This window comes from Trematomus bernacchii, unplaced genomic scaffold (genome assembly GCF_902827165.1).
Source record: "Trematomus bernacchii unplaced genomic scaffold, fTreBer1.1, whole genome shotgun sequence".
Lineage (NCBI taxonomy): Eukaryota > Metazoa > Chordata > Actinopteri > Perciformes > Nototheniidae > Trematomus > Trematomus bernacchii.
Window position 1 is genome coordinate 2,019,365 of NW_022987803.1, and position 21,706 is coordinate 2,041,070.

Sequence of the window (21,706 nt, forward strand, 5' to 3'; positions counted from 1 at the left end):
CTTGCTGTGTTCCTTATTTGAAGCATTTTTATCCTGAGCTGTTAAAGTATTATTAGAGAAAGGATAGAGGAAGCTAACAATACAGCATCAAAGATGTCTGCACCATCTCATTTTGCAGTGCATAGTCACATAGTCACAAACAATAGACACAATGAAATATGCCAAATAGCATGTTGATACAAACTACTTATAAAATATATATAAGACAAACTTTTCTACTTTAACATCCTGCATCAGGGTCAGTTCAGAAATGTTTCCACAGATTCAGTTTTGCACTTCCAAAAGTAGAGTGGGTTGGAGCTTCATTGTTTAAATATACATAAAAGCATGATAACCAAAGAAGCATCCATGCAGCTTGATGCTGTTTCTGATTTAACATTTGGGATTCATCTCATGGCAGGCTTTTGATTCAAACTCAAATGGATGCACTCCCAAGTTAGTCCTGCAATGTTTAGAAGCATGAACCTACTGAAAGTATTTCCAGTCTTTCCCTATACATTTGAGATGCTTTAAAGGGCCCATGTCATGCTTTTCCGGTTATTACCCGTCCCCTTGTGTGTTATGAAGGTTTTTATGCATGTAAACGGTGTGCAGAGTCAAAACCCTCAAAATACACCCTGTAGCGAGTAAAACTCTAACACAGAAAATACCTCCCCAAAACGCCTCGTTGGAGATACATCACTGCCCATTTGAGTCTTCCATTTAGTTCCGGGTACGGCATGATGTCATGCGGTACCCGGAACGAAATGGACCAATCCCGAAGAGCTATGGCCACACCCAGCGGCGCTGGCCGCACCCTCTGCCAGCCTAACATTTACTGTTGGAAGCTCTGGTTCAGTTCACAATCGATCCAGTCATGCCACTGCCAAGGACCTGTTTCCTGAAATGTGAGGAGAAATCTGAGCTGTTTGTCCTACCGACGGAAGAACCACGACGAAGTCAGTGGTTGACATTTCTTTTTAACACTTCCTTCAGAGGTTCGAAGAACGTTACTGTGTGCGCTGCATTTCACAGACGAAAGCTTCCAAAACATTGCCCAGTTTGAGGCCGGATATGCACAGCATTTGAAACTGAAGGACGATGCTATTCCTAGTTTGTTTGGACCGTTTGGAGCAGGGGAAGATTCGGGTACACAACCTGTAAGTTTGCATTGTTATTTGTGTATTTATCAAACAAGGTATCTACCACGACTGTTTAAATGTGTAAACAAGTGTCGGACTGCTAGCGTTTCCATATATCAACTCTAATATCAGCAGATGGCCTTACATACATGTATCTCATAGCAGGAGAATGTCTGCATTCACACACGAAATACTCATAGACAGTATATTCTGGGTGATTTACCGTACGGTCAGTACATTACAGTTGGCTTTCCTCCGAGCTACGCTGATAGCATGTATAGCTAACGAGGCTAGCTATACATGCTAGCGGAAAACATTGCATTCATGCCAGTTACAATGAATGACCGAACGTAGCAGAATACCCGTATAAGATTGCAATTATAAACACGTTATTGCTAGCCTAATATGAACCACTAGCTTTTGTTCATAGTAGTTTTATTACACTACATTATAGTTGCCGTTCCTCTGAGCTACCGTTCATATCTTGTTTGCTACCAAGGTAAACAAGAAAGCTAGGTTAGCATATTAGCTGGCAAGCTTACTGTGTTGATTAGATAGATGGATTAGATAGATCCACACTCCTACCACAACTACTACTAACGAATCTAAAACAACTAAGTTTCTCTAATATTTTGTGATTTGCATTTGATTTCGTCCAGCCAGATCCTGGCGGACAATACATGACGGGGACGGGACTACCACACTGAGGCCTCGTCCTAAAAAGCGCCGGCTGCGATAGGCAAGATGCCGACAACGGGGAGGAATGGATGATATACCGTGTATATATGTATATTTATGTTCATTTTGTACATTTCTAAAAATAAAGTTTGATGGAAATACTTAGTAGGCCTATCCTTTCTTCCCTGAATTATTTGCTCCTATAACATATCATTCATATATAGCAAACCATGATTTGATTTCTCATCAAACAGTAGTAGTTTATTACAGGTAAAAATAACTTACTCTTCTATAACAACAGTTGTAGGTACAGTTCGGTTAGTTAGCGTATAAAATATACGGCTGTACCGACGCCATTATAAGACTGTTGTTCCGAGAGCGAGCCGAAAAAAGCACTGTTAGACATGGGCGGAGCCTCTCTGGTGGTTGACTAATCAGAACAGAGTGGCCGAGCTGACCAATCGGAGCACACTAGGCTCACAGGGAGGGGGGGGCAAGAGCTCCAACGAGCCGTTTAGTGGAGAGAGTGAATACTGCTGAATACACATACTTTACAGAGATGCTGTATGCGAAACCAATGTGAGTTTGGAAAATTTCACAGTATAAATCTATTTTAGTATACCTCAACAATGTAATTATGATCAGTGGAAATTGTGGAGGAAACTTCTGTGTAGTAATGCATGGAGTCACCGACTCAGGAAGGAGACACGGTGAGAGTTGGAGCTTTGATGTCAAACACTGATGGGTTTATTCAGAGTATTCGGCCGGAGGATTCACATCACAAATCAAAGAGTCAGAGGTTCTGACCACACGGTAGAGTTGCCACGTCAATTCTGAAGAACCTCTCTCTATGCTAGACCTTTTAACTGGTTCACAGAGAGAAATCAACATCTCTCAAGGAGTAGACTAAACACTGAATTTGTGTCCGACACTCATGGCCTCAAGGATTTCACATCCTAGAGCGCACAAACACCGATAAAGAAGTTCCTCAGTGTTCCCACAACAATTACCCTTCGTGCCAGTCAAGTTGACCGGTCACACACTGGTGACAACAACACATATGGCACTAAGGCCTTTCCTTAAAGGAGATAACACATGTCAGAGTAAAAGGTTAGATATCTAGAAGAATTATTCCTTAACAGAAATGGCCATGACATGGGCCCTTTAACTCTTGCACATCACATCTCAATTGCCCTATAGTTAATTTTTGAATAAATTACCATAGTTCAAATAACTCCATGGACTTGTGCCCCGAAACTGTTCAGACATGCTGTGTGGTTGGAAGAGGCTGCTAACCAAGTGGTTGAGTGGATTGATAATCATGCTCTTGAGATTACCACAAAGAAAATACAGAAATAGTTTTTGGCTTCCCATCGGACTCTCATAAAGTGCTTGTGATCTATACTGAAACAATTAAGCAGGTGCTTTCATATAAATACTTAGGTGTAATGCTAGGCCATCTTCTACCCTGGAAAGACCACACTGAATAAATTGGTAGAAGGAATTGATGGTGTTCTACAGTACTGCCATACTACATCATGCCAGTACATGCTACATGTGTTTGTCCCCTGCTTTTAAGTCAAAATTGCTCCTCCAGTTAAAATCTGCTCAAAGACTTTATGTCCACAATTTGAGAGACTCTATTGTGCATCATTCAAACCTCGAATGGAGTTTAATCCCAGATCAACTGTAGGCTACTTTAAGGGGTCTTGGACATAATGTCTTAAGTAATAATGAGTTAAAGTAATAATGAGTTAAAGGGATGTTTCTTTGTATCTTTATCCTTTTTGATGTTGCAAATGGAGCTGCTGCGTTGCAAGAAGAATGTCCACTCTATCCGACAATAAAGTAGTATCCTATCGCATCGTAAGTGAACCAAAAGGCTATCCCCTTTCTGTATATAATTCTAATCTGGGTTGATGTGTTTTGTCTACTTTTTCACCACATTTGTTAATCTGCACCAATACACCAAACAAATTCCTTGTAGGTGAAAACCCAGTTGATTCTGAGTGAGATCACTGCAGGCTCAGTAACCATCAAAACAAAGTGAAGCAATGGCCGACCAACAGTTCCGTGAGGTCATCTTCAGGTGGGGTCAAACCGGTGTGCTTCTGCCCTCCCCCCACTTTAACAACACTGGCCCTCAGTGAGTCTTTACATTGCTGACACCACTGCAGGAGATGCTGCCACCTGCTGGACAGGGAAACAAAAGTGCATGCAAATCACAAAATCACAAGTCTCTCAGTTTGTATCAAAGACATAAATCCCACATCTCATCAATGTTTCAGTTCTGTACGTCTAATATGAATATCCATCATTCATTTTACTGCAGATCCTTCGTGGAATTCTTTCATATATATCTACAATGATTCCTGTGGTATGACGGACACTACTGTCACTTAATCCTAAATAGAAGGACACAGACTCACAATCCAATCTTCCATTCATCCAAAAGTCTGTGAGAAAAACATAACACATTAGAGTTTCTTCTAAAGGAACACTACCTACAATCTTACACAGTTAGTCCATTGCAAATAATATCTATTTTTTATTTGTTTTATTGTTTATTAGTATTGTCAGTTCTGCACAACCCTCTGGATATCTTTGCACATTTGTATCTAGACAGCTTTCCCCTCTCCATAACAATACCGCAAATATTTGATTTTATAATTTGTCATAGTAAACTCTACGTTTTTTGGTATATCCAGATTTCATGTTAATAATGTTCTATATCTTAACATATTAAAAAAATGTTGTTGTTTTTCTTACTTTTTATCTTCTTTAACCTGTGTTTATGTATGCACAAGGCAATTTCCTTGTAGCCTATGTGTAAACCTACTTGGCAATAAACCTGTTTCTGATCCTGATTAAGGAACTACCCTCCCCAGCATGTTAGACAAATATGACATATTGGGGGTTAAATAATCTTTTAGGGAATTACATTTTTTTTAATTCAATCAATACAGTCAGAATTCACCATTTTGCCCAACTTCCCCCTTTCTGCAGGGCCAATAGCGAGCAGATAAAACCTGACATATCTAAAGAGCATTTTGGAAGGTATAACAATTAGATAATTCCATAAACACACTCAAATCTATACAGACTGCTTTCATGCTGGTCAGCATCGCCCTTGTGGAAAGTCGGTAAAAACTAGGTGGCGCTAATTCACGTGAAGCAGGAAACCAGCCGCTGTTTCATCAACGAAGAAGAAAACTCACAATGTTGTCTTCCTGTTTTTTCACTCACGTGGAAGAAGAGCCCCAGCGTAAGAGCTCGTGAAGCGTGTGTCCGGCAGAAACACGAGCAAAGACCGAAAATGACGCAGTTAGACGGTGTAATGTAAGTGTGACACTCTGAAATAACTCACCGTGTTCAGGTCTGTACTCTCTTCTTGTCCAGCACTCTACAAAACTCACTTTGTTAAGACTGCTAACGCTAGCCTAGCATAGCTAGCACGTTGTTGCTAAGCACGCACTGTAAAGCTGTAGTTACAGTCTGTCATAAACATGTACTAACTATATATAACAGAACGCAGTCCAGGTGCATCACTAAACTGTTATATATTATTTATTTAGACTTTCAGCAACGACCATGGTCAGACTGAAACACAGTGCAAAGAAAGATATTATTTGTATTCTATTATAACAAATGTGTTTTTTTCGTCTCTATATTAATGTTAGCTTATTCTGTATTATTGCATGTCTTTCTTTTTTTTAAGCTGCTATGGCACTTTTGCTGTAACAATGTACATTTCCCAGCTGTGGGACTAATACAGGATTTCTGATGATAAGGGTTAGGATATATAGGGATGTAAATATATTTAATTTATACTTCTAATTCTATAATTGTATGTAGCTGTTTATGCATACTTCATAGTGGATGAACTCTAGTGACTTTTAGGGGTACGGTAAGTATAAGTTTGTCTCCCTATTCCTGCCTGTTGGTGTCAGCTGATAATACAATACATATACAATTGGAGGGATGAAACCCTCTTTAATGTCACACATACATGCACACAGTGAAATTTGACCTCTGCATTTAACCCATCCTAGTAGTAGAAGCAGTGGGTAGCTATTGTACAGCGCCCGGGGAGCAATGGGACTGAGGGGGGAAGGGGGATGACCATCAATAACCAGCAACATTACACAATAAACCATAAAGCCCCTGAGAACCAATGCCATGTTTGACACATATTTGTTTCTAAATCCTGTGGCATCTTCCCCTTCCTCAGAAAACCTAAAACAAAGCGCTCCAAGCGCTTCCTAGACAAAAGAGCGCCCAAGCTGACTGAGGATGTAAAGACCACCATGATTATGAAAGGGGGCAACGCCAGTCAGACCGTCACCCAGGCCCTCAAGGACATAGTGAGTAACCTGATGATGAAAGAAATGTATTTCACACAGTTGCATGCGCTTTTCTCAGTGTCAATTTCCAGATTATTGTACCCATGATAAAATCACACTGTGTGTTCTCCTTCTGTTACACTTTTGAAAGTAGCTCATTGTCAACTCTTCTTTATTCCAATTCGGTACGATTTTAAAGTGCCATTCTGAAAAAGAAAAAACACAGAAGATCTAATCGCAGTGTTTTATTCAGACTGCTGAGATGGGTGTAATTTGACCTAAAGCATCCCTCACATCACTACCTTCTCTTTAAATTGGACTGGTTGTGTTCTAGTGTGAATCTCTACAATAAAGTGATAAATATCACATTTATATCATAATAGGCACTTTCACACCTTTACTTTTCCCAGGAATAGTTCCGATAGTTCCTGGGATTTCACACCAAAAAGATCTGGAACTAAAACTTTTTGCGAACCTTTGCACCCCTTTTTAGTCCCTGCTAGAGAGGTGGTACTTTCCTGGGGAGAAAAAGGTTCCAATTTCTGATTGGCTGGGCGGATTGCAAACCACGCCCCGTAAAATTCTGAAAAGTTTTTGTGAAGCCGCCATTTTATTTGCTCGCATTAGCATTATTAGCATTAGCCCAGCGCACCAACGGAGAGAGGCTAACTTATGGCAACACAAAATAAAACGTGGGAGCGGTGGAGTGATGAGGAGGTGTCGCGCTTCTGGCGATTTACCCGGAAGACTTCAGTAGAAGCTGCTGGGAGTCTTCCCAGCAGCTTCTACTGAAGTCTTCCGAGTCCCCAACTCCGGGGACTTCGGGTGGCAGTATACGCCGTGAAGTTGTTTGCGGCCTGCCAGTAAACCCAAAGAAGAAGGAGAAGAAGTGACATCAGCAGCTCCCTCAGGGATTTATTCCGGTGTGAACGCGATTTACTAGATAGTTCCAGGAAATAAAAGTTCCAGGAACTATTCCTGGGAAAAGTACTTGGTGTGAAAGCGCCTATTGTATTTGTTATGTGAGTAAGAACTACTCCACGGCTGTGAAGTAAAGACATTTGATTATAGAGGAAGGTTCTTTGATGAGAGGGTGTGACAGATGATCACAGGAATACTGATGATTTCCTTTGCTGCACGCATTTCCATGAAAGCGGCTGCCTCACTAGCAGGATTATAAATTCACCATGTTTCTTCCTGCAGTACTCTCTGAAGAAGCCCAATGCTGTGCTGTACAAGAAGTAAGTGAAATTACCACTATAACAGTATATCATTATATTTTTATTTTCAAGTAATCTACCAGTTAAATTATCACGATCAACGAGCATTTAAAGAACTATTTCATGTTATTTTACTATAATTGTATTAATTATTCCTCATTTACTTGGATGGGCCCACAATCTATATTCCTGGTACTAATTCCACCGAGAATGAGAGACAGACACTGCCCTAACTACTTCTCTGAATTGAGCAGGATTCCTGGTGTCTTCTATCATCCTTTTTTAAGATAAACTATAAGACGGTGTCTATTTGCTGTAGTGATATTCCTACATTATACAGCAGAATCACTGCCGAATTTAACATAAAACAAAGCTGAATTTGAAATACATTTACACTAAATTGTCTTAAAGTGGACCTATCATGCTATATTTAAATGATATATTGTAGGGCCATACCTATATAAGGTATATTTATGCGTTTCTGTTTTCAAAATACCAAACAGATCATGATTTTAAGCCATGCCTCATTTCGCTCTATTTGCTGTTGTCCAGCACTGTTTTTGCACGGGGCTGATTCTGTGAGCTGCAGCTGACGCCCCCCTGCAGGAGAGGGGAGCCGTGCTCTGATGAAGTCAGAAGAGGGGGAGAAAAATAGATCTCCGTCCTCCGTGTTTTATTATATTATTATAGGCAGGGGTGCACATAACTTTCTCAGTGAGGTATTCAGATGAGTACCTGGAGTCAGTGTTTGGTACTCCAACTTCTGGCTCCCCTCAAAGTTCCCATGAAGCCCTCTGTATCGCGAATGTCAACGGGGGGGGTGGTAGTGGAGTACAGAGCTTCGTGACCACAGAGCGTGTGAACGTTGTGATCAGCTGTTTTAGCGCAGTGCTGCTGTACAGACCGACGTTAACAGCAGCCCTGTCTGTGCACACGGAGACCGACTCTGTCGTCCGGTGATCTAACCGCCTTCTGGAAAAGCTTCACAAGTACGTTGGTACGCAAATGCGCTTTGTGACATTTGGACTAACCGGAGAGAATTACAGTGCTTGCCTCGACGGGGAGGGATTGCATTGAATTAAAGCAGCGGGAGCAAACGCTTGCCTCGGGGAGGGAGAAAAAAAGCCACAGCGGAGAATAAACAGAAGGGTAACCATGGTAACCATGGGCGGGAAGTCTTCTTCGCTGCTTTTGTGGCAGACTACAGTGCCACTTACAGGCCTGGCATATGTACTACAGCGTCTCCAGCGCTTTAGAGCGGCAATGGCCGGCCGTGGCCCAACCCCACATTCCCCTGATAGGTGGAGAGTTGGCCCAATAGCCGTAGCGCCACTTTACTGACGTCAGGACAGTGTTCAAATCTGGATCAGTTTTTATCAGATCCGTTGCAGCCCCTTTTTTAGAGATTTAGGTATGGAGGAAAATAGAGAGGGTTGTGTTTTCTGACACTTGGTGAGTTCCCTGGAACACCGGGGACACATATTCATGTATAAAAGACGTACAAAAGTGCATTTTGCATGATAGGTCCCCTTTAAGTGAAAAGAAAAGTGTTTAAATCAATACAATAATGTTCTATGGCAAAGACGAATAAAGCCTCTAAATGATGCACACAATGGCTAAGGAATAAAAACGGTGGAAAGAATATCCGTCACTGCTGCATCAGGCAGGTCAGACTGAACCTTTGATGACACACAGGCCGGTGAGGGTTAGGAAACATGTTAACTAACTGCTGTCTATGAAATCTCTATTTGCTTTTCAGGAAGAACATAACACGACCATTTGAGGACTCAACATCACTGGTAAGTATAAACAAAAGAGGGAACTCTCCCAATGCTTTATTACAATTAAAACATTCATGTTTTCCAGTGTATTTACTAATCATTATTATCATTTGAACTCCATCAGGAATTTTTCTCTAAGAAGACAGACTGTTCTCTGTTTCTATTTGGCTCCCACAACAAGAAACGACCCAACAACCTTATATTTGGTAAACTCTCTTCCTATCTTCCTACATCACTCACACAAATCTTTGCTTTCACGTGTCGCATGTCTAAATGTATTTATTTTCTGTAATATTGAAAAATTATCACATGCTGATTGTAAGGGGTCTAGTAAACGCCCATGTTGACAAGTACCAGCCTACTGTTAACATAATCTTATTATAAAAATATGTAACACAGGAGATGGATACCCATAAACTATTCACGCTTTCTTTCAGAATGTTCATCTTTGAAGCAGTGCATGCTGAATGATGTATGTGTCACTGTTTGCAGGTCGCATGTTTGACTTTCACGTGCTGGATATGGTTGAACTTGGAGTTGAGAAGTACGTTGCTCTGAGTGAGATCAAGGTAAGCTCGGTGCCAGTAACCTGTGTTTTCTGTCTCAGTCACACTGGGATGTAGGGCTGTGCATCTTCACTGGTCTCACGATTCGATTCGATTACGATTATCCTGTCAACGATTCGATTCAATTCGATATCCCGATGCATCACGATTCATACCAATGCGTTGCATCCTCAATTTTCTATATTACTGCACATGGCTTATTTTTCATCAATGCATACATGCAGTAAATGCATATGAACTCTCTTTTTATTATTTAGAAAGTGCTTCAGAAATCAATAACATAAATGTCTTGACATTAATTTATAAACCAAATTAAATTAATTGTATAGGTCTAGCCTCCCTACATCTGTGTGTGAAGTTGTTCCATCCTCAAAAACAAAAAACTAATGCTTCTGCAGTCTAGCTGCAGCTTCTAGCAACGGTCTTCTGTTAAAAAAAGGACACTGAATGTGGCATCACACACAGGACTTGAGTCTGAACCTTTATATATACAGTCTATGGTCTGAACACAGCAGACAACAGGAGTATTTACAACAGCATATAAAAACAAAAATACTGCACACTTACATTCTCTGTCTTACTGTTACATAAATCCCATGAATGTATGAGATTAAGTTAGCTTCATTATATCTCAATCAGTGATAAAGTGAATAATAAAGTTTCTATCGGGTCACTATCAGCCTGTCACTCATTATCTTCGGGGCGGGGTTTGGAGGAACGGAGAGGAGACGGTGATCGCGGAAGCTTTTTTCACACGTACACGCGTATATATCGTCTGAAAATTGCTAGAGGACATTCATACTCTGCAATCCAAGACATAATTAAATCCACCAAAAACCTGACATGATTGTAACGCGAGTATATTTGAAAAACATAAATCCTTGTGTCTCTGAGCCGCAGTGACACGGAGTGATTCAGAGCGGGTCCTTCTGCTGTTGGTTCTGGACTGGTGTTCTTGTGTTGGTGGATAAAGCAGACTGCTCCGTGTTTGGTGTTGCTGTGCCGCTGTCACGTCTTGTTCCCTGATCTCTGCGTCACCGACCGATTTGATATTAAAAATATATTAAAAAAACGTTATAGTAAAGCCGCGGCCGGAAAATCAGGAAGCAACGTTACTACGCTATAATCGATTATCTTCCGTCACTGCATCGATACCGAATCGTCCACGTCCGCATCGCAATCATCGTAGAAACGATTATTTTCAACACCCCTACTGGGATGCAGGGTCAATGCAAGTGTATGCCCTGTTAAACCTTGAATTTTTAGCCTGTTATGTCGTTACCTACGGTTGATATACATTGAGCACTGCTTATTTTAGGGCTTTGGTCATATGCAACTCTCAATGCCATATTCATAAAAGGTCACCTATGTTTTATACATAAATATGTGTTGCCAGTGTGTTAAGAGATTCAGAAGTTTTGTCCTGATCCATCTCTATAAAAACCTGTCTGAAAATGAGCTGATCAGATTTTGGTAACTTTGTGATGTCACAATGTTTATTCGGGTTGTGCAACCATTAGCCAGTAACAAACCAAGGTAACACCTGCCCACCTTATCATCTGAATCTCCTCCTAGAGCACCATTGTGTTTTTTAAATCATCTCAGAGGGGCGTGGCCAACAGCAGCTCATTTGCATTTAAAGCTACAGATACAGAATCAGCACTTTTGAAACAGGGCTGAAACAGAGGGGTTTATGGGATGCTACAAGGATCTGTTTGGTGTTTCAGCCAAACACTTCAGAGACATGTTCTGTATATATCTGAGACCTGTTATATATTGTTGAAAAATAGTATAGGGGCTATGGGGCTTTTTCTTTCTTCACGAAACTGTGTCTCAGGGCTTCTTAACATTTAATAAACTATGAATGTGTCATACTCGCTTAACGGGAAGAAACTCAGCTAACTGACAATATGAACCATTTTTACCGAAACAAAACACAAGTCTCACAAGAAGTGTCTAAATTAGCCCTGAGCAAAAAAATGCTAACGCACTTAGCACAGAACTCTAGGTATAAATACTTTATTACTTATCGGATCTGCACAAACAAGATATTAGCTAGCAAGCTGAGATTCCACAGATTCCAGAAATATAAGTATCATCACTGAGCGATCAGAACTCGCGACATTGGAAGCAAACCCAGACAACACACGACGTAGCTTTATGGAGCAAAAACGGGAGAAATGTCTTACCTTTTGCTGTTTCTGATCAAAAGTTGTGTTCAATGGCATTAAAACGAGAAAAACGCTGCTGAAGGTTAATCCAATGTGTCTGGTTCCCTTTGAAATGATTACTGATAATCCATCATTCCATTTTTATGTCAAAAACTGAGTTTTCATATTAGCTGCTATGATAGCTACCAGATTGTATGACAGCTTCCTGTTTTGGGTATTCTGGCTAGCATCACTCTCACTCCTTATTTGGTAAGGTGGATTTAGGAACCTCCCCTCGATTCTATTGGCTCTGACGGTTATAAAGAGATGTCAATCATCAAAATCGACCAAGGGGGGCCGGAGATATGGAAAATCCACCCAAATGACCCCAGACGTGGTTTCTTTTTGCTAAACCTCTCTGAAAAGGTCAAATGTCACTTGTTTTGCATCAATCTTGATACAGGGTACTTATTATATGTTTATAGTTTGGATTCCTAAAGCTTTTAGTCCAGGGCTCTCGGCTAACTTTTTTCACCATCCTCCCGGAACCGTCCCGAAATACAATCTAAGCCGTCCCGAAATTAATGTGGACCGTCCCGAATTTAAAATATTAGTTTTTCTACATTATCATTAGTTAAAATCATTCAAAGTGACCTTTAACATAAATAAAACATCATACAAATCATTAGATGATAATTCATCAACCTTTTTAATTGAGTAAATCAGTCAAACACATAAACAAAGGCCAAATATATTTAAAAAAAACACAAGCGAGAAAGTTACTCTAATATTGAATCCAATCAAGTTCCATCCAATTATCAAAAACATCCAACACTCTGTCCTGAAGACAGAAGACAGAACCCAGAGTAACCACTAACCAGGATGACAGTCTGTAACACAGTCAGGAGACCTTTACAAACTGCCCCGCCCCCTCGCACACAGACGGGGGAGAGAGCTCTCGTCTGGATTGGAAAGATCGAAAATAAGATCGAAAATACATCATAGACGCATTTTGTAGACTTATTGCATATTAGAAACGGAGTTGGCGAAACTAAAACTGCGATATAATGTTCATGTAGCAATAATACATGACATATATGTTTTAAATGTCTCCACTACCGATAAAAAGTCAGATAACTTCGGAGCTTAACGCTACCACTGTCTTTAATAATTCCGGCCCGGGGCCCATTTAATACCGGGGCTCGGTACCCATCCCTACATGGGGAGAGACGCAGCATATTGCTAAGGACTAAATACGATGGAGAGTTCTCATCTCAGCCTTATTACCCATAGGGGATGAAGAGGAGTTAGTAAATAAAGAGGCCGGCGCTCCAGGGTTAGGTTCTGCTGTGCGTTTTCGTGATGTAACGTAAACAATTGCAGAATTCCTCCACGGGATGCCATTGTCATTGTACATCACTCAACGCGAAATACACAAACTCAGTACATAGCTAGACCCACTAATTTGCGGGCCAGGAGTTTGCGGGCACAGCTGTGTGTGTGTGTGTGTGTGTGTGTATTTCGCGGTTTGCTAAATGTTTTGTGCGTGTGTGTTTATGTTGACAAGGAGGTTTAATAACTGTGTGCTACACAAAACGTGCAGTCAGTTTCATTTTCATCGCCGTTCGTACTGTAGTAGAGTTATCAGGGTATTTTTATTTTAAAGGGCCCATGTCATGGCCATTTCCACTGATCATAATTACATTGTTGAGGTATACTAAAATAGATTTATACTGTGCAATTTTCCAAACTCACATTGGTTTCGCATACAGCATCTCTGTCAAGCATGTGTATTCAGCAGTATTCACTTTCTCCACTAAACGACTCGTTGGAGCTCTTGCCCCCCCCTCCCTGTGAGCCTAGTGTGCTCCGATTGGTCAGCTCGGCCACTCGTTCTGATTAGTCAACCACCAGAGAGGCTGCGCCCATGTCAGTGCTTTTCCCGGCTGCTCTCAGCGTAACATCAGTCTTATCATGGCGTCGGTACAGCGGTATATTTTATATACATATATATTTTTAACTGTTGTTATAGAAGAGTGTGACGGCCCCAGGGCCTTTGTCTTACGATGGGGTGGAGCTGAAGAGGGTAATCAGCACGATCACGGACACCTCCGGACACTACGGCCCCAGTCTCTCTCCAAAGCGGCTGCAGGAAGACTAACTCTGCGATCCTCTCAACCACCTATCTTTGCATTTACCACAATAAATGTGCCGTGGTTTTGTAAACTCGTGTATGTCTCCTTGTCTTTCCGTTGTGGCCTACGAGCTACTCTCATAACAAAGAGTAAGTTATTTTTACCCGTTATAAACTACTACTGTTTGATGAGAAATCAAATCATGGTTTGCTATATATGAATTCAGGGAAGAAAGGATAGGCCTACTAAGTATTTCCATTAAACTTTATTTTTAGAAATGTACAAAATGAACATAAATATACATATATACACGGTATATCATCCATTCCTCCTCCTCTTGCCTGCGCACAGCCGGTGCGGTGCGGTGCCTTTTAGCACCCTCAGTAGAATCCCTTCCCCGTCATGGATTGTCCGCCAGGATCTGGCTGGACGAAATCAAATGCAAATCACAAAATATTAGAGAAACTTAGTTGTTTTAGATTCGTTAGTAGTAGTTGTGTAATGAACAGCTTGCCTGCTAATATGCTAACCTAGCTTTGTTTACCTTGGTAGCTAACACGATATGAACGTTAGCTTGGAGGAAAGGCAACTATAATGCAGTGTAATAAAACTACTATGAACAAAAGCTAGTGGTTCATATTAGGCTAGCAATAACGTGTTTATAATTGCAATCGTATACGGGTATTCTGCTACCATACAATGTAACTTGCATGAATACATTGTTTTGCGCTAGCATACAGCTAGCCTCGTTAGCTACATGCAGTATATGTACGGTCACAATGTACGGTAAACCGGAGTATACTGTATGAGTATTCCGTGTGTGTGACTGCAGACATTCTCCTGCCATGACAAACATGTAAGGCCATCTGCTGACATTGTAGTTGATATATTTAAACGCTAGCAACGTAGCATCACAAAAATGTTTTTCTGACCAAAACTAGCTCAAGCTCCGTGTGTTAGATCGCTACGCCAGCTATAATGTAATTACGTTTCGCGACTGACCGGCAAATCACCCGCAGTATACTGTCAATAGGTATTTTGTGTGTGAATGCAGACATTCTCCTGCTATGAGATACATGTATGCAAGGCCATCTGCTGATATTAGAGTTGATATATGGAAACTCTAGCAACTTAGTTAGCACAGTTAGCACTGTGTCAATGGCTTAGCAGTCCAACACAGTTTACACATTTAAACAGTCTTGTTTGATAAATACACAAATAACAATGCAAACTTACAGGTTGTATACCCAGATCTTCCCCTGCTCCAAACGGTCCAAACAAGCTGTGCATATCCGGCCTCAAACTGGGCAATGTTTTGGAAGCTTTCGTCTGTGAAATGCCGGTTCTTCGAACCTCTGGAGGAGGAACACGCCGCTGCTGGTGTGGCCATAGCTCTTCGGGATTGGTCCATTTCGTTCCGGGTACCGCATGACATCAGGCGGTACCCGGAACTAAATGGAAGACTCAAATGGGCAGTGACGTATCTCCAACGAGGCGTTTTGGGGAGGTATTTTCTGTGTTAGAGTTTTACTCGCTACAGGGTGTACTTTGAGGGTTTTGACTCTGCACACCGTTTGCATGCATAAAAACCTTCATAACACACAAGGGGACGGGTAATAACCGGAAAAGCATGACATGGGAGCTTTAACTCTCGTCCCAAATTCGTCCCAAGATTATTTTTTATCCTCCCCGACCCTATTTTTTTCGACGACGGGACGTCCTTAAGCTCGAGCCCTGTTTTAGTCTACTATCCCATCATTCAAGGGTGGTTTTCACTATAAGTAATGTTTTGTTTTTTTGGACGGACACTATAATTTACATTTTTTGACTATGTTCAATCTGAATTTACTTTTTAAAATAAAAAAAAATCTATATTGATTCTGACTTTTCTACATCCAACTCACAGGTTTATCATTACTTTGAGAAAAAATATTATTAATTTACCCCTTTTTAGAAGTGAAGTTATGGTCATTTGTTCTGGGAATGTCATTTTCGAGCCTGAGACCTGGAAAACAGGCTCGGGGCTTGAGAGTTGAAAATCTCATTAAAATAATGAGAGGCGTAACACGTTTTAGTGCGGTGGGTTTTCATCTGAACTCAATAAGAACAGTCCTTTCTTTCAAGGGGTGCTTTGCCCTCAAAATATGAAGCTTTTGAAAACCCTTTACCCATAATGGTGGCTCAGTAATGGCATTATCTTATGTAACATATTTTGCCTTATATTTGGAAAATGATAACAAATATATAATTGAAAAAGCTAAGAATCACCCTTTTCCAATGAGTGTGAATGGGCGCATCATGTAATGTGTGGTGACTATTGCCACTCAATATCACCGAGGGATTGCTGAACAAATTATTGCTTTTTTAATACCATTTAAGCGTCTTTGAGCATTAGGAAAAGCGCTATACAAATCCCATGTATTATACTATGGAACTCACTACCCAAACCCATCATAGACTCATCCTCCCTCACCGCATTCAAAAAATCACTCAAAACCCACCTGTTCAACACTGTATTCAAACTCTGACCACCCCCCCCCCCCCCCCCCATTTTCTGTTTTTGCTTGTCTCTTTTTGTATTTCTCTTTGTTTTTTTGTATTGATTTAGTCTCAGTCAAAGCGTCTTTGAGTTTCTAGAAAAGCGCTGAACCTTTTTCCAGAGGTGTAGATTTGTATAGGATACAAAGATGACATGTCAGTCGCAGTCACATACCACAAATGCGATCATTATTTTCTGTGCAGTTTTTTTTTATGTTTGAGAGTAAACTGGTGATTCCACACTGTATCTGTTTCTATTGCAGAACAGTAAATGTCCTGAGGGGACCAAACCGATGCTAGTGTTTGCAGGCGAGGCTTTTGATACAGACAACGAACACAAACGTCTGAAGAGTCTGCTCATAGGTAAACAATTATAATACTCAGAGAATGCATCTCTTAGAAAAGTTTTTTTGTGCTAATATCAGTTATGTCCACCTCTCAGACTTCTTCAGAGGTCCCACTGTGTCCGCTGTGCGACTGGCAGGGTTGGAACACGTCCTGCACTTCACAGCCCTGGATGGGAAGATCTATATGCGCAGCTACAGGTAAAATAGATGTGCTCAAAAATGGTGTTAAGAAAATAAGGCCTGGGTGTGGACTGTATGATGTTCATGTGTGATATTGAATAGATGGTTTAAAAAAAAAAAAAAAAAGTTCTTGGTGAAAAATATATAATGGAGAATTGTCTAACCCTAACCCTCCTTTAGATCATTCTGTATGAAAATCAAACCTTGGTAAAGCAGGCAGCGCCATGTTTCTTTCTGCAACACACCCCCTACGACGGAGATGTTAATGTTTGTCATTGCAGGTCTGTGTTGAAGAAGTCTGGGTGCCGCACGCCGCGGATAGAGCTGGAGGAGATGGGGCCATCATTTGACCTGGTCTTAAGAAGAACACATCTGGCTTCAGATGACCTGTACAAGTTAGCTCACAGGAAGCCCAAAGCTCTGAAGGTAACAATCACCGTTCTCCAAGCTTTGACAGGAGATGGAAAGGAAAGCAGGGGCTTTTCTTGACTATGTTCATTTGTGTTTGCCTAATCATAGTCTATTATAGGCAAATGAATGGCCCAATGAGGCTGCTCATGTACTGGTTACTCTTCACTGCACGGTACCACTCGGCTCACCTCTTGTACAAAGCACTTTTCAGAATTTAGTTTTCCAACGCACTTCTGACTTTTTATGGTTAACATAGTTACAAAATGTAGCATTTAAAAATATGTAATCACAATTCATTATAGTTCGCTATGATTTACACATTTCCTGAAGTAAAACAAAATAAGAGCGAGTGGAATGGAGAAGGGACAACACGGCATTAGATCCTGACTCAGTGTGCATTGAAAATGATTGCCCTGATGATGGCACCAGAGGGAAGATCACATTGTTGCCTAGCTTTGTCGAACTGTTAACATTCTCACTTTAAATGAAAAAAAACAAAACGTAATAGTGTTATTTTGAAAGACCTGACATATTGGAGGTCTCTGTTGGTATTCTCGGCCTTTAGCTTCTCGCAGGTGATTTTTTTTCCTCAAGAATGTTTCCCAAGAGAGATATTCATGCCTTTATCGCCACAGTTAGAATGGTATGTGGGAGGTTTTCTCACTGGAAACAGAAAACGCAGGATGTATTAGTCAAACTGACATGTTTATGCTTCTCTTTATCACTGTTACAGGCCAAGAAGAAGAAGAACATTTCCCATAATGTCTTTGGCACCAAGTTTGGCCGGGTCCACATGCAGAAGCAGGATCTGGCCAAGCTGCAGACCCGTAAGATGAAAGGCCTGAGGAAGAGGAGGGGGGATGTGGTCGCTGAAGACCAGGACGCACAGGCACCCAAAGTGGTTAAAGTGGACAGCAGCGCTGCATAAACTCCCCGTTCATCAGACTGACATGTGCTGATCCTTGACACCCTTTACTGTCTTGTGAGCAGCCCCGAGGCAGAGGGGATACACATCTATTAAACCTGCCACTATTGCTTTACTCATTACATGTGACTTCTTTGTCTTGAGCATCATGACTGTGTTGTCTCAGTTCTCTGGTCAAACTCATGAGCATCAGGACTTGGGTTATGTGGAAGTCGGCCTTAAACTGGCTGAAGTTCCTTCTGTAACTTGTAAAGAGTTTGTAAAATGGGATTTTACCGGCAGCCTTAAAACAAATAAAAGTCTCTAACCTGTCAAGTTGTTAAAAAAAAAATCTAATTTATGATTATTTTCGTTCCTGTCTTCCGTAAACATAAGTCTTTGTAAATATGAGAAGTGTATTATATTACTGCAGGGCCAGCGTTAGCCAGAGTCTCTAGGCCAGGGGTGGGGAACCTCCGGCCCCCGGGCCGTATACGGCCCGCGAGACCATTTGGTACGGCCCTCGAGGTAATTTATAAACACACGCAAAAAAGAAAACAAATTAAGAAATCTAGACCGCAAAAAAATTAAACAAGCTAGTGCCTGTTTTTCCTGGCCAAGGTCAGGGTCCTTGAACACAACACGAGCCTAACGTGTCATCACGTGGTATATGTCTGGTCTGACGGGTGTAGTTCTGACGGAGAGCACCAGAACACCGCTCCGCCACTTCAGAAATGTCAGTACCCATACGGAGCCGTACACATGCCACAGTTTCTGCGTGGCTGTGTCTTTAGTTGAAAGCCCAGTGGCGATCTATTCATCTGTCATACTGATCATACAGTCAATAACTTTGTTGTTATTAGCATCTGGTTAGCTAGCTATGCTAACGAATATAAGAAGCTTCTACAACCAGTGAGGTAAAGGCACATCTTTATATGATCATTATAGTTATACAAAAATAAGAAAGTAAAAACTGGTATAAAATACTATATGACAGTGAAAGAAGTTGTTATTAATAAACAAGAATACAGTTGGGGAGTGATTTGTAAAATATCCATAAAGAAAAAGAAATCTGCTTACAGTTCTGTTTCATATGGATGTTGAGAGATGTATCCATAGATCTCTTAATGTAACCATGAGACGATACTATTGCTAAAAAGTTGGAAAGAGGCAAAGATGGCAATGCAAAAGTGATATGCACAGCCACAACGCCGCTAACGTAGCTGCGAGTGACTCCATCAGCAGCAGCGCAAGTGAGTCCACAATAAAGAGACACAAACCAGTTCGGAATCACAACCAGGGTTACATGAAATTTGGATTCAGTTGCAGTGGGACAGATAATGAGCCCAGACCACAGTGCGTGATTTGTGGTGAAGTGATAAGTAATGATAAACCATCGCACCTCCAACGGCACCTTACAACTAAACACGCCCACCTGAAAGACAAGCCAGCGGAATTCTTTACAAGAAAATGTGATGCACTGAATAAGTGCAAGTCAACGATCCAATCCAGCTGTACACCCACAGCCAATAGCAAACATCAGCAGACTGAAGATGAGCTATTAGCCCTTAGGCTCATCTGCTCCTGGAGGCTTTCATTATTATTGTGGAACTGAATTCCCAATATGACATTTTCTGTTACAATGTAGGTTGTTGCAGGAGGCCTACATTCAAACTTTGGTATAGAGTGGCGAAGTCCCTCCCACTTACTTCCGGGGTATGGGACCTTATTCCGGAAAAGTTATGCATTGAAGTCAATGGGGAGAGAAAACTTATCTTTCGATCCCGTTTGAATTGTGCCATGAATTACACATATGATGTTTGTCAATCTTAAAAAATCATTTCCATGTCAAAAAAGTCACAGTTTGTCTTAAAACTGTTGAAATATAAGACTTTGAAAAATACGAAACTAGAAAGACTACAAATCCCAGAGTAAGTGATGTCACAATTGAGACACTACGATACACGTATAATACCGTATATATACGATCAGCGCCATATAGATAGAATCTATCTATATGGCGCTGGCTAAGATAAGATAACTTTGTGCCTGTGTGCTTAGTACCAGGTTGTTATTATACCAGCAATGGGTCTTGCTCGTTCTTTCGCTTCCCGTCTGATGAAAGAGGAGTGTGTGGATCAAGTTAGCTACCTAGCTAGTAGCTAGCACGTTAGTTAGCATTACAGCCTTGTCATTTTTATTAGCCTTAACATGAAGTAACATTAAGTAACCCAAAATGTTAAACAGTAAGAGTAGTAGTCATATTTCGTGAACCCTTTGAATAGTACTGTCACCGGTGTGATCATTCTATAATACACAATTTAAGCCCGGGGGAGAAATGCTAACGCTAACGCTAGCGATCTTCTCTACTTCATGCTATCTGCACAAATGGTTGACATTAAACATTAAAACGACCAGGCAGTTCAGAGAGAATCAAAGGAAGGAAGGCAGGCAGCTTTGCATGACATTCTTCAGGACGTGTTTCATTATAGTGATAGTGAGGGTAGTCTCTTGTGTTGACAAGACAGTAGTGACGGCCATCTTGGTGACGTGTGTTGTTGACCAGAGATCAGATGTAGTTCTTTGAGCGTTTCACACAAACAAATGTGTTACTTCACAGTTTTACGACACATTTTTTTTTTTTTTGACTTGCAAAATTATCTTTTAAATTGACAAACAACATATGTGTAATTCATGGCACAATTCAAACGGGATCGAAAGATAATCTTTCTCTCTCCATTGACTTCAATACATAATTTTTCCGAAATAAGGTCCCATGGAGGTCCACCGGAAGGGGAGGGACTTCGCCACTCTATATGATGTTTGTCAATTTAAAAGATAATTTTGCAAGTAAAAAAAAAAAAAATGTGTCGTAAAACTGTGAAGTAACACATTTGTTTGTGTGAAACGCTCAATGAACTACATCTCTGGTCAACAACACACGTCACCAAGATGGCCGTCACTATTGTCTTGTCAACAAAACGATTGACTACCCTCACTATCACCACAATGAAACACGTCCTGAAGAATGTCATGCAAAGCTGCATTCCTGCCTTCCTTTGATTCTCTCTGAACTGCCTGGTCGTTTTAATGTTTAATGTCAACCATTTGTGCAGATAGCATGAAGTAGAGAAGATCGTCGATGCTAGCGTTAGCGTTAGCATTTCTCCCCCGGGCTTAAATTGTGTATTATAGAATGATCACACCAGTGACAGTACTCTTCAAAGGGTTCACGAAATATGACTACTACTCTTACTGTTTAGATAGATAGATAGATAGATCGTACTTTATTGATCCCAAATTGGGAAATTGTTCTTGTTACAGCAGCATAA

General features: G+C 40.9%; 1 protein-coding gene across 1 annotated transcript; it reads left to right on the top strand.

Moving 5' to 3' along the window:
• The first annotated feature begins 5,013 nt into the window (after window positions 1-5,013).
• Window positions 5,014-18,707, top strand: rpf2 (ribosome production factor 2 homolog). The gene is made up of 10 exons (XM_034150740.1): window positions 5,014-5,138; window positions 6,031-6,163; window positions 7,346-7,383; window positions 9,122-9,161; window positions 9,268-9,349; window positions 9,636-9,712; window positions 16,796-16,895; window positions 16,975-17,077; window positions 17,341-17,485; window positions 18,204-18,707. Exons 1-10 carry the CDS (start codon window positions 5,116-5,118, stop codon window positions 18,396-18,398), a joined length of 936 nt encoding a protein of 311 aa, XP_034006631.1. The 5' UTR covers window positions 5,014-5,115; the 3' UTR covers window positions 18,399-18,707.
• Window positions 18,708-21,706: the final 2,999 nt, after the last annotated feature.